Here is a 14,263-nt window from a genome sequence, read left to right as displayed (position 1 = left end):
GTATCTGAGTAAAGTCATGTCGATGTAACATATTGTCGGAGTAGCGTGTGTCGAAGTTCAGTTTTAGAGTTACATCAGTCACTGTATTTCCAAACGAAAATGTACATAACATGTATGTGGAAATACAGTGACTGATAATAAAAATGTTTCTCATTATTTACTCCAAAAACACAATCGTACTTAGAATAACCTATGTTCTCAGTTTTTTCTAATTACTACTTTTTGAAGGTGCGAATATTCAAATTTTAATGGATAAATAACATTTGAACGTCTGTTTCGACCGAGATAGACATATTGCTGAGTCGAATCCTTTTCCTCGCTTGAGCCACTACGCACACTTACTAAATTAAATTAATAAGTCACTTGTTGTTTTCTTTTTAGTTGTAATTTTAGATATAAGTGTGTGTAGTGTTTCAATTCAGTGAATAAACTTCTTTCTTTCTTTCTTTGAATGAAAGAAAATGAAATTAAAGAGAATAATGTCTCTCCCTTCTTTTGACTACAACTACAATAGATAAACAAAAAATGGAACAGGTGCACTTGTGCTACCACAAATAAATGAATCATGAAGAATTCGTCATAAATTGTTCTACCTGGTAGCGTCTTCTTTTCACAAAAAAATAATTGTGTATTTGCTACAACAATAAACAACATTCATTCATGTCGTGTTGTTAGTCGGAGTCAAATTCAACAATACTTAAAAAAAAAAGATAAATACCATCAAACAATGCTAACAAAACTGATTAAAATGAGAATATTGGGAAGTTGTAATTCTTGTATTAGGTACTTTCTTTTTTTCTGAAGAACTATTTTATGTAGTCCTTTTCGACCCCGTCTACAAAAATATGCGTAGGTTGATAAGTAAATTGCGTTATTTTAAGTATTTAACTAGCAAGATAATAACAATCATGTGGCTTACCGAATTTCGATCATCCTTGCTGCGTTACAAAGTCTTTGTCGCAAGACTTGCTTGTATTTCAACATTTTTGTATAGGTGCTTGTTTTTCCACAACTTCGTAAATAATATAAACACACACAGTAACGTCTTTTCGCAAAACAATCAAGCACATTATATGCACATACAAAGCATCTTCTCGCAGTAACTAACTATAAATAACACAATAAATAAAGTAACTAATACAATAAACTCCTATTTAAGCATACAATACAAAAATAAAATCCGAAATTTGAGCGAGCACCTGCGCACGCTGTGCGGCACGAGCGCGAGCGACTCAGGTTACTACTAAACTACTAAAGTTGTAGTGTAAAGTACACTATTAAAGGTTTTCAGATAAGTAAGTTTTTTGGTGAAAAAACGAGTTATGTTTTTATTTATGTCATAACATTTTTATATTAACATTTTTTTCATTGGCGTTTAAAAGCGTTCAAAAACATAAGTTGTTTAACTTTTGTAGTTTTTGACCGTTGATATGGAAAAACTGCTTATTATTAATGTTAAAACGTACGTTTAAAAAGCGTGCTTGTAAAAGCGCTTTTCACTTAAACTAAACGCTTTTTAGTTTGACGTTTAAAAAGTCGTTTAGAAAAACGTTTAAGCGCATCGACTTTATATCGAGTTCTTAGGTTTTTGCGATTGTTACACATAGGAAATGAAACAATTTTCCGGATTTAAATCGCGTGTATTTGTTTTTCAAACAAACCCGACGTTTCGGGCCCTTTACCGATCCCATGGTCACGGTTGACATGGTCATACCTGTAAAGAGTAAAGGGATTTAATTTACAAGAGAAAATCCTAGCACTGTCTATATTTAAACAGACACCTAAGGGATACAGATTTTTAAGAAAAAAAATCATCTTACCAGCGCCCCAAACCCTGAGAAAATTAATAAACCAAGCAGATGTAAAAACAGGCATCAATGAAAAAAAAAATTGTGCAATTAAAAAGAGTAGCCGAAAAAATTAAACCTAAAGAGAGGCGCATTTTGATATTTGATGAGATGTTTTTGAAGGCAAACCTAAGTTTCAATGAAAGGAAGGACAAAGTATTTGGCTTTATTACAGACGGTAAAACTACAAAGCCGACATTTGCCGATCATGCACAGGTATAATAATAATAATAATAATAATAACGCACACACTCAACATAGCCCCGCACTAGGGAAACCCTGTGTCGCGGGTGAAATATATATATGATAAGGGGTCTACATATATGATAAGGGGTCTAGTCAAAAATTATAAACGGCCCTTATCATATACATTTTCAGCAGCATCTACAAATGGACAGGAGATAAAAAATCAAATTAAAGAAAATGTAACGGCGTTACAAGACGCAGGTTTCATTGTAGTTGCCATGATTTGCGGTCAAGGGGCGAACAACAGACAAGCAATAAAATTATTATTGCAGGAAACCCGTGGGGCATATTTACGAGCTGGACAAAAGCCAAAAGAAAATGTAATACTCTTCAATAATGAAGAATAATTCCACAGTACGATCCTCCACATTTTTTTAAATTTATCAGAAATAATTTATTAACTAAAGATTTGGACTATATTTCTGAAGGTAAAAAATACATTGCCAAATAAAGAATGCTAAGCAACAGCTGACGTTCCCCTGTTCTTTGATAATTTATTTGACTCTCAAAACGGAAGTAAAAAAATATAGCTAACAAATATTTTAATAAATGCTCTAAACGAACATTAAACAAATAATATTTAAATCAACCCATTTCTTATTTTGAAATGCTTTTGTATACGAATTGCCAATTGTTGGCAATCTCAATCAAATCAAAAGGCGTCATCTTTATTTCACCAAAAAACGTTGACGTCAGTGGCGAAATCTTCTATATAAGACTTACCTGCTGCGAGTTGAGCCCTCTTTTATAATTGAGCGACTTGTGTGCCTCCGTTGGATTCGAACCGGGGCCGGCTGCGTGTTAGGCGGTCGCTTGACACGCGCCAAATCCGACTGACCTTCGAGCGCAAATTTTAGCGATCACTAAAAGCGTAACTTACGGCTCGTTTATTACGGGAGATTTACTACGACGACGTCACTTCTACGCTACGCGCTGCCTATTGCTACGAGTCGGATGCTTGGGGTGCTGTGAGTCGCTCTTACACTTGTAATTTACTTGACTCACAACTTTTGAAGCGTTCCTCCGGAGTACGCATTGTTTTGAAATATGCCTAAAGTTCAGCGCTCCCCTCCTACATCTCAGACTCAGCAGGATAGCACTCCGGTTCGTGCGAAAACTTCAGCGGACACTGATCGGCACGGTACTGTGCGCACTAAACGTGCACGAGTGGAAGGCTCCCCTAACCAAGCCGATGTTGCGCCATCCAACTCGATGATTGAATTTCAACAAGAATTGAGATCAATACTGGATAACTGCAAGTCGGAACAGGATGTGGTATTGTCTAGGCTCGTGTCGGATATCTCGGACCTAAAGTCTCAATGTCACCAAATCCAAAAAAGTAACATTGATATTGAGAAAGCGATGGACTTCATGAGCCGGGATTATGAAGAAATTAAAAATAAAGTGCTAGAGCTCGAGACGGAAAAACAACAAAACCAAGATCGTATCTATAGACTAGAACGACAGTTATTGGAGATGCAAGTGAAATCACGCTCCTCAGCTATTGAAATTCGAATAATTCGAGAAATATACCCTCTAAAGAAAAGGAAAATACAGAAGATTTAATTACGATGGTCTCATAAATCGGAAAATCTGATGGTGTTAATCTACAAAGTTCTGATTTTCGGGACATTTGTCGCCTGCCCGGTAGACTTGGTACTAGGAAATAATAATTTATCGCCAATGTACTCAAAGGAGACTGTGCAATTTGGGCCAAAATGTAAAAATTTATAATAATAATAACAACGCACACACTCGACATAGCCCCGCACTAGGGAAACCCTGTGTCGCTGGTGCCATGAACACACACATAGACAACCACAAATTACACCCAAACTCACGAGAGAAATAAATGTAGGCCATACAATTATTATTTATCCTGGTCCAGGAATCGAACCTGGGACCTCTGCGTGGCATGGTAACCGTTCGGCCATGGGGGCAGTTAAATTGAGGTATGGTTTAAAAAGTAAGAAGTTGAGGTACCTCAACTTTATATTTTTCTATTTCAAAATTTGAAAAATCAAATGTACTCCAAAAATCAGCTGTTATGTGTTAAGTTGTTACATAACCTCACTTTTACAAAAACGCACATGACTACTCCCAAATAGCCAAAATCCGCAGAATCTTCAGTGATGGAATGACAATATATAAGCTATTAATCGATACCACTTTCATTTTTTTACATAATAATACGCATATTGAAAATGTGATCAGTTCCGAGAACTCCCGTTTAGTTTAGCTAAATGAACTCCGTCAATTCCGATCATAGGACGTAACACAAAAATACACACGTATTTTATATGATACCTTATTAATGCAATCAAAAAATCACATTATTATTATGAAGAGGTTGAGATTTCAAGGATACAAATTATTAAACAGAAATAAACTCACTTCCCACACTACGCCCTATTGCCCTATCCGGAGGAAAATACATTCAACTCAACAGAATTAAAGCAGAATAAACAGGACCAAGTTTTACAAAGTAGTTTGTGACAAACATGTGGCAAATTTCATAATTCGAATTCGAACGAAAAGATATTAACGTCAATTACAACTATTACAACTTACAAGCAAACGTTTGAAGATTATTAAAGTGTTGCCAGTATTTCTATTCAAATCTTACTACTGATAATTTAAATTCAAAAGAACAAAAACACTCCGAATTTTAACATATTTTAGATTGTACCTATATCACGTTTAGTTCATTTCCGTGAATTACTGGATTAAATTCCTAAAACATGTCAATAATGCCTACCTGTTAAACACTAAATAATATATAATAATATAATAATAGAGTGGTGTAAATAAATAAATAAATAAATAAAAAACAAATAATTTCTGCAAAAATCCACAAAGTGCAACGTGTCGTCGCAAAAATTATACGACTGGTTTGAGGAGAGTGACATACTTCTCACTATGTCATAATAATAAACTATTTTTAACATTAGTATCATTATACCTATCCTAGCGCCCTCACTAGTACTTTTATGGAAATACTAAATGAAAACGCTACTTAAGTAAAAAGACGTAAATATCGAATAAAATATTTCAAGTTTCTGTCCAACCAAATTGGTAGGGTAACGATTTACCAAGAGGTTTGTATGGAGATTACAGAGGCTGAAACTGACGCCTGCGTGTAAATCAGTATTGCCAGACTTTGCGAAGTTAATTCGCCAATTTATGTGTGTTAAGTAGCCGATTCGCCTAAGCTATAAAATCACTAAAAATCAAGGAAAACAATTTTGCTTGCTGCCGGACATTGGCAATGTGAACTCTCTTATTTCCCCAATTCTCTAAAGGTAGAAATACTCAAACCCCCAAATGTTATTTTACAACTCCACTCCCAACAAAATGCCCAATGAAATTTGTAATTCCCCAGACATTTTATTAAGTAGGCTAAAACCGCCTTTTCCTATTTCAAACATAACCTAAGTATCGCCGAGTCGCCGATCACTTTTTTTAGTCGCCGCACGACCCCTCGAAGTAGCCTAAATGGCGAAAAAACGCCTAATTTGGCAACGCGGCAGGGTCGATATAGAATTGATACGAAACATCAATACAGAATACTCTGAAATTTAGGAATAAATTCTTTATAAAATCAATTTTTGGTCTTTCGAAAAAAGTAAAACAGTCAAGATGTTTATCGTTGAATTATCCATCCATTAATTTAAGTCGCATATTAAAATGACGTGTACTTAAAAAGGAGTTGCATAAATTCAATATTTTTTTCTCCTTTCTGTGGAGTCTTTATACAGAGATTTCATAAACATTTCTTGTACTCAATTTGAAAAAAAATACCCATCGGATAATATAATATACAATTAGCTAGAAAAAGTATTCGAAATTAAAAAAAAAAGAGAATATCTGACAAAATTTTAACGAACTTTTATTAAATTTACAAATTATTGTTTTCTTAAGCCTAAACGAACGAAGTATCTTTTAGTACAAGATGTCTTACCGTGCTTACGCAATTGCTCACAACACTTTATCAAATCAAATCACATAAGAATCAAAATAGTAACAAGTAGCAAAATACATAAGAAAATCGTTAACAAATGGCTCACGTCACCGATGATATCCGAGCGGGCGCCGACAAGCAAATGTCTCTCTCGCTCTGGACCTGTTCTGCTTTTATAACGTGGTGAAGGACGGTGCACAGCCGAGAGGGGTGTACAGCTTACAATACTATATAATATACTAAAAAAAGTACAAAAATTGGCTAGTGCAGCGTTTTGCTCGGGGACGCGCCTTAGTGCGGTAATACACGTCCGATTTCTTGTCTGATGGTCGGATCCGACTATCGGATCGGATTCACTCAATACACGTCAGACGGGCGTCCGATTCTTTCGTTAGACTTTCCTGAAGTAACTGTAGTGTGACGGTGTGACCTCCTTACACCGTTATCTCACCTCTTTGTATCGCCTCTCTCCTCTTGTATCTTATCATTTTTTTTTATTTTACTTGTATTTAAATTTTAAATTTGAATTGTTCCATCTTCCTTCACTTTCTCATTTTGTTTTCGTACCACGGTCACTCCCAACTCGACCGCTACAACAGTCAGAGCTGTTAATAAGCTAATCATGTGTAATAATTTATAAGTCTACACTCTTCATGTATCTATTTCTGTAATTCAGTTTCTCGGCCCATTTAGGGGTAAGTGCCTTAATAATAAAGTGTAGGGAGTGTTTTATACTGTTATACCTGTTTTTTTACATTTACCTTTATATTGTTACAGCCTTTCTTTAAACTTTACTTCTTTAATAAATTTTGTGGACCAGAAGTTTCCCATTTTATTGCCGTGATCCTGTTCACGGCTAGTTAGGGTTACAACCCTTTCAGTAGTGTTGCCAATTTATGGGGAATTTCCCAAATACAGGGAATTTCAACTCAACTCGTTAGGGGATTTTGTTTGGATTACGCTTAGGGGGGAAAAATTCCCTCGCATTCTAGAATTTTATCATATTTTTGTTACATTGATGATCACTGATAAAAACACTATTTGTTTGTTTATGAACGATATTGATAATTTTTCAACATCGCACATGCGCTGCGTATACAGGCTGTATATTTGAAAGTGAGACATATTCATACAGGTCATACTAAATCATGTTACAACTTAACATAGACTAAAATAAAATTATGGTATGGGATAGAACAAAAAATAAATAAACAAATGTGTTTTGAAGTGTACATAGGAAAAAACCGTTTCCCTTTACGCTTGATTTCGACTGCAATGGGAATACTACCAAGCGAGCGCCAGTGAGACAGCAACAATAACAATTATTTCACATTTACGTTTTAGCTTATGTTAATTATTTTTTACTTAAACTATCATCGAAATGTTTTACGTACTAAAAAAGATAAGATTATGATTTAGTAACTAGTTATCATTTAATAAGAATTGAGGTTTTTGGCGTAGTTAAAAACGTGAAATCAAATTATTTACAATTATTGATTTGTTAGTTATTTACGGTTGTAACAAACCTACTTTATGTAATAGACGGCCTTAAGCCAGATTGTTCACTTTTAGTTCTCTAAGAATCAGTAAGGCAACCAGGAGTTGAGTCCCTTCTTGGGAACTGCTACCCGGATCTTCTGACATTTTGTACGCTCACATAGTAAAGAATTAGAAAGTTAATTATTAAGAATTAGTAAAAAAATAGAAAGATTATTGCCCATCATATAGGGTGAATAAACCTCATCTCGCGGAATGGTTTCCAGGAGTTGCGTCCCTTCTGGGAACAACTGCCCGGACCTTCGGTATATAGGGTGAAATTGTATTGGCGACATGCAAGGTGAAAATAAAAATCTTCTGAACAATTTGGAGTTTCACTTGGCTTGTTTTGGTAACCTCATCCAACGGACGAAAGAACCTCCCTCCTTCACACGGTTTATTTATACTTACGTGGTACTGAACAAGTGTTCAAAATGTCCAGCGTTTCCCACAATGCATACAGTGTAGCACAGCATAGTAAATTTTGTTTTAAATTGTACAACACAAACACATTTTGTCTCACAGTATAAAATGCCGAGACAATCCTCTCACGCAACACTTCGGCACTATTCACCTCCTCCGCGTAAACTCCGATTTGTAACATTTCAATAGCTTGTACCACACTATCACCACTTATTGCGTAAAGTTGCACCATCTCAGTTAATTCGAAGTTAGAAAGAATATCCATTTTGCGGCGATCGAGCGAGCGGAAGTACAAATAATTTACGTGTTTTCGTTGGATCAAGGACGCGCGTGCACTGAGCCATTTCGCGTATGCGCCCGCGCCCCCACCCCCCGACCTGTGCTTTGTTTTTCGCCGCCATGCCGCCACCCGCCGCTGCGTCGGAGCAATAATAGTGATGTGCATAGATTTCGATAACTAATGTTGTTCTCAAGTAGTAGTCGATAAAATAAAAAAAATATTTTTTGTAAAGTTTAAGTTCATTAGTTTATTATTTCTTTGGGTTCAGAATCAGGAATATAACGCACTCTATAAGAATGTCCCACTTTCAAATATACAGCCTGTATAGCAACAAAAAAATTTATAAAATGTATATATAAATGTAACAAATAAATATATTTAAAATGTATATATTATGTATAAAATTATGCAGTAGGATTGGAATCACCTTGTCTTGAATTGTAAAATTACTACTATTATCAGTCACCGACAAGAGCCTGGCTCTTAAATAGGATGATGATGATGAGTCGGTTCGTGTTGAGCGCGCGACCCTTCCTCGTTTTGACCGGTCCCCGGTGTGAAAAATACAGTGTAGCTGTTGCCGAACAAAGCTGAGCAGTAGGTATTTTAAAGGACTATCCACACACATCAGGGCCATGCCCGAGACGTGGCCGGGGCGTGCTAGTTTGTATGTACTGCGGGCCCGTTCCGGCGCCGGCCCGGAGACGGACATGTGTGAACGAGTTCATACAAAATAAACGCAACGAAATATTTTTGGGCCCCTGACGGAGCACGGCTCGTCCACGTCCCGGGCACGGCCCGGATATGTATGTATGCCACTCGTCAAGCTTGAATATTAAGGTCTAAACTTAATTCAACTTGTTGAGTTTATTTCTAATTATAGCATAACGTATATGTAATAGATGGGCACATTAATTAATTATTATATTATTTAATATATTTTTAAGCGTAACAATAATAATATAATAAATACTGAGAATTAATGAATATTATTACATGTGGGAAATATGACCTTTGCTTCGATCGGTAATAAAATCGGACGCTATTTCCGACTCGGACGCTACGTCACGGCCGAACCGATAATCGGATCATACAATTATATGGCACGAGCGCCTTCTGGTAGTCGGATCAAACTATCGGATGGAAAAAACGGACGTGTATTGTCGCACTTAGTGCGGGAATATACGTCCGATTTTTTAATTTAATTTAAAGGAAAAATAATTATCAAGAATCAACATTTATAAGAAACTTACTAGTTTTGGTTTCGTTGGACTAATTATTATACAATAGACAGTGACTGGCGGCTATCCCCACCATACGAAAGTCGATACTTTCCTTAGTGGCCAATATAAATATTGCGCGCCGATTCGCTGTGGCCGCTATATTATTCCGCTTAGTGACTTGTGCCTGATCGGTCCTTAGAGGGAGCGATCCTAATTAGTTCAATCGGTCAACCGAACTAGGTCGGTCGTCTAGTACATCTAGTTCCTTAGTTAGTTCGTCTTGTTCTTGCTCGGACACTGAACAAACGCTACAAACTAGTAATTTTATTCACCTGAACTACTACGCACTTCTCGTATATATGAGGTCAATACTACACTGTATTAAATATTTAAAAATACAATTTGTATGGAATTGGTACTATTTGATTTTCTTTCATATTTTACATGTTTAAAGACTGTTATTCTAACTAAGTATCCCTTTTTTTTTTACAAAACAAGAATTTTAGTTACAACGGTGTATTTAAAATATTATATTACAATATTTAGGTACGGACAAGGGCACGTCAGACTACATTTTTTTGCTCGAAAATCGCCTCCATTGCAACGGCACAAGATACGTCAATGTGTAGCTTGATGTGCTGGCGTGTTACATACATACAACTATTTCATATACTCGTACACGTAGGTTGATATTATACATAACGATACCTACCATACCTACCAAAACATGAGCTCTTAGTTTTTTGCAAGCTTACATATATACATAATGTAGATACGTATTAGAGAAGACTTAGAACGAGCTGGCAACTCTGGCACTCGAACTTTTACTAAAAGCAGTGAAAAATCGCTATTTATCCCGCTCGCACCGTTCCTACTGAATAAAAGACAGGTGAACTATCAACGCAGACAGTTCCTAGTTCGTACTGTACGAAAAAGAACGATGAACTATTAAAACCGTACAAGACGAACTAGTTCATGTCGGTCAGTGTCGGGAATATATTCCTAATAGTTCGTAGTTCATGAACTATACAAGCCTACCACTTAGAAACTTTGTAGCGACTAGCGACGTCCACGCGATAACGCGTGATCGGTCGTTTGGAGAGAACTCGCATCTCGCGTTATCACGTTAACACGTTAATTGCCACTCACGCGAATAAAAATAAGTAATTTTGCAGGAATCCGAGGTGTCCGGGATGTCCGTTGTTTCTCATGGGTGTTAGAGGATAACTAGTATTTAGTTACTATGTTGTGCACAGAGTGTGGTGGAACGCGTGGAGTACCGTCCTCTGGGTCCAGCAACAACAGTGGCGAAGCGCTCGGCGTGGGTTGACTCACAGGTGTTTGGCTTCAGCCGTGCTATCCGCGCCTTCGGCGTCGATCGCTTCCGGAAGAACGCCACGCAAATGGTATTCCTACTATCTAGCAAAATGTGATAACATTTTTAAATAAATTTGGAGGAACTGGATGGAGCTTAATGAAACAGAACGAAGTCAGTGCTATTGTTATTACTTAGGATTTTTGCCTCGCCCGTTAACAGCGTGTTCGAGTAACAAATAATTGTGCAACCACTATAGAGTTTTGTCAATCTCTTCCGTCCAAATAGCGCTAGCGATAGTTTTCTAGCAGCCGCGTTGCAGGTGAACGGGTTCAACCTGGTGCTGGCGAGCATGTTCGGCGGCGCGGCGGCGCCCCTGGCCGTGAGCGGGGGCAACGCGGGCGGCGCGGCCGGCGCGGGCGGCGCGGGCAGCCCGCCCATGGCGCACACGCTGAAGGAGATGCGCTCGGCCGCGGCCGCCGCCGCCGCCGCCACGGACCGCGCCAAGGCCAACGTCCTCTCTTCCGTCAACCGCACGTAACCGCGCGGGGCCGCAGGCAGCTGCTCGTGGCCGCCCTCCGCACACAGCGACAGTGATATCAATAGTGAAGTGTGACTGGACAGTGCCCAAAGGTGTGATTGAATTCAGTGGATCTATCCGCTCCCGTAGGCCCCTGGGCGGATGGAAGCTGGACGAGAGTGAATTTTTCACAAGCAAAGCCCAACATTTGATGCCATAATTAATATTCTTAGAGTGATGAAGTGTGTTCTTTGAGCTAATATCATTTTCTACAATTTCTGTTATATTTATTGCAAGTTTATGCACTGCCATAGTATTTCGTATGTAATGCTACCGATACCTTATTCCACATTCCAACCTTGGGTTATGTTCCTCTATTTGGTTGTGACGTCGCCAGTATCCGGTCAGTGAGCGGCGTCACTCCGCTTATTCCAGGGCCGAGTTGTCTGTCGATTCGCTGGTGGGATGTGTTTCATAGCATTTGAATGCTTTGCTATACATGACTGATACTTTCAAATAGACTTATAGAAAAATTTGGAATTGGTGTATTTATGAATTTAAATGCATCCGATTTTGTCAGCATAATTTATTAATATTGTGACTTATGTTGTAAATTATAATCTAAATATAATTTAGATGGTATTTAAAGCAAATGTAGTAGAAATTTTAAATGTGTATTGGCCATAATATACATATAATGTAACTATAATAGGCGTTATTATAGTTATTAACCATCTATTTTTTAAAGGATAAATTATGTTCTAATGTAAATTCATAATCAGGAATATAAAAATCTTAGATTAAAAATATATTTCTTTGTGTGAAATTTATTAACTGTGACATTAAATCTTACTCTAGTCTGTACTTTTGAAAATTATATTTATGTATAATGCAATTTTGATTGTATTTTAGGGAGTTTATGAATTTTGGCTCTTGGTTAAAATAATGTCTTGTATAAAGAGCATCCTCTTGTAGTGGGATGAAACCATAACTGTAGGGTCAAAGTCCTAGTTATACATAGTGTAAATTAGTCTTAGAAATACCATATTCAAAAATAAGAGGATCAATAAAAGTCATAATTGTGCATTAATTGTTTTTTTTCTAAAACTAATCTTTATTTTCAATAGTGGGACTACTGCTTTCAAGGCACAAAGGAGCTGAAGAACAAAGGAAGGAAACGTGATGAAAATCAAACCAAATAACATTACACTAATATCTGTTTATTAGACTAAGCTACTACATGTACACAATTATTTGATCTTTATGGCTGCTCGTAATCTGGCACTCCGGCTCCTTGGATTCCGGTCCACTTCTTCCTCTGAAGGAATTTGAACATGTTTATTGAGAGGGTTCCATGGCGTATCCAGAAAATTATCTATTGTATCCTGATCCTGCACTAATGTGGGACTAAGATATTTTAATGGTACAGGATTTGCAACCTCATTTAAAATGTTGCCTGCTATATGACGCTTTACTATTCTATCTTCAAGAGAGTGGAAGCAAATTGTGACCAATCGGCTATTAATTTTTAAATAATACTTAGCTAAGACCATGCCATAGTTGATTTCATTGAGTTCATTATTTACAAAAATTCTTAGAGCTTGGAATACTTTTGTAGCATTTGACTGTGGCCTTTGTAGCTTATCTAATCGGATCTCATCAGGGCAACACGAGTTCACCACATCCACCAATTCTTGTGTAGTCTCTATATTCTTTATCATGTATCGGGCTTGTATGATAGTTTGAGCAATTTTTGCTGCTTTTTTCTCTTCTCCATAGATCTTAAATATTTTGTACAGTTCTTGTTCATTAGCCGTAGCTAAAACTTCTCTGGCTGTTATTTGATTTGGATCCCTTCCTGCATCCATGCGCATATCTAAGTAACCATTTTTGCTAATTGAAAAGCCTCTTGCTCCATTGTCCATTTGCATGGAGGAGCAGCCAAAATCAAACAAAATTCCATCAATTGAAGTTTGACTGATGTTTTTACTTTTCAAAAGCTGTGGCAGTTCACTAAATTTACCCAATAATGGTGTAACTCTGCCTGGATACTCTTTAGCTAATTTCTGTGCCTTGTCATACACTGTTGGGTCTCTGTCTAAGGTTATGAGTCGGCAGTTTGCAGTTTCAAGTATTTTCCTCGCATGTCCCCCGCCTCCAAATGTCATATCAATGTACAATTCATTGTCTTGGGGATTCAAATATTGTATAGCCTCATTGAGCATTACTGGGCTGTGATCTTTATATTCTATATGTTGCTTAGACATTTGTCGGGTGAACAAGGCCCGATTAAGACATCGAAATTGTTGTAGAAACATTATGAATCTTTCTTGAAAATTTTACTAAAGAAACCCTTATTTTCTTCTTTCAAATAAGTTAAAACCTCATTAGATAGGATGAGATTGCACTCTTCAACACTTAGCCCAGTCGCTGTGCTGGTAATGGTTCTCTTGTATTTGTTTTTATAGTGGTTATCGGCGAGTCTGTTTAGGGAATTATATTGTCGATTACAAAGCTCGGTGTCTAGATTTTGCTTAGCAGATGGGTCGAACGCTTCTTTGACTTTGTGTCTGATAAATTTACCAAGGTCTCTGTAATCAAGTAAAGAAATGAACCGATGAACAAATATATGACAATATTCTAAACTAAAAATATATGCACTAACCTGTCGCCTTTATTGGTGTCGAGAGGCCACTTTGCTATTAGTCTAGTGAATTTCTTGTACTGAGTAGTCATAGCCACAGAACACTACACTCACAAGGAGGTCATAGCTTTTTAATTCCTATAACATTTTCCAGTTTTTAGTGAATAGGTTGCTAATTTTAATTTCTTTTAGTGGCGTAATAGGCAGCTTCAATTGTTCCTTCGAGTACCTATGCTACCACAAACTATGCTACGCTGCTAGGACTGGT

The 14,263-nt window shown here is 37.1% G+C and overlaps 2 protein-coding genes across 3 annotated transcripts in view; one reads left to right on the top strand and one right to left on the bottom strand.

Annotated features, from left to right (window-relative positions):
* Positions 1–12,141, top strand: part of LOC113228857 (protein preli-like) — a 19,637-nt gene extending 7,496 nt beyond the window's left edge. The window contains exons 5-7 of one of the 2 annotated variants that reach the window (XM_026462277.1): positions 10,773–10,922; positions 11,154–11,190; positions 11,304–12,141. In XM_026462277.1, the coding sequence (XP_026318062.1) occupies positions 10,773–10,922; positions 11,154–11,190; positions 11,304–11,428 (312 nt within the window). In that variant the 3' untranslated portion in view covers positions 11,429–12,141. Of the gene's footprint in view, positions 1–10,772; positions 10,923–11,153 lie in introns of both variants that reach the window. The other variant, XM_026462276.1, reaches the window with a different exon arrangement.
* A 157-nt stretch (positions 12,142–12,298) lies between these two features.
* LOC113228860 (probable methyltransferase-like protein 15 homolog) lies at positions 12,299–14,263 on the bottom strand. Its single transcript, XM_026462281.1, has 3 exons — positions 14,017–14,263; positions 13,706–13,942; positions 12,299–13,637 (listed from the first exon to the last, which is right to left on the bottom strand). The coding sequence occupies exons 1-3, from the start codon at positions 14,085–14,087 to the stop codon at positions 12,602–12,604; spliced, it is 1,344 nt and encodes a 447-aa protein (XP_026318066.1). The 5' UTR covers positions 14,088–14,263; the 3' UTR covers positions 12,299–12,601.

This window comes from Hyposmocoma kahamanoa, unplaced genomic scaffold (genome assembly GCF_003589595.1).
Source record: "Hyposmocoma kahamanoa isolate Upper Pololo Valley unplaced genomic scaffold, ASM358959v1 245, whole genome shotgun sequence".
NCBI lineage: Eukaryota > Metazoa > Arthropoda > Insecta > Lepidoptera > Cosmopterigidae > Hyposmocoma > Hyposmocoma kahamanoa.
This window is presented reverse-complemented; position numbering and strand designations above follow the sequence as displayed.

What these genes read in the sequence shown, in the direction of transcription:
- LOC113228860 (XM_026462281.1), bottom strand. Translation starts at nt 14,087, where the DNA reads ATGACTACTCAGTACAAGAAATTCACTAGACTAATAGCAAAGTGGCCT. An exon ending in GACACCAATAAAGGCGACAG is followed by an intron (nt 13,943 to 14,016) that starts GTTAGTGCATAT and finishes ACTTGATTACAG; the next exon opens with AGACCTTGGTAAATTTATCA. An exon ending in TATTTGAAAGAAGAAAATAA is followed by an intron (nt 13,638 to 13,705) that starts GGGTTTCTTTAG and finishes ATGTCTTAATCG; the next exon opens with GGCCTTGTTCACCCGACAAA.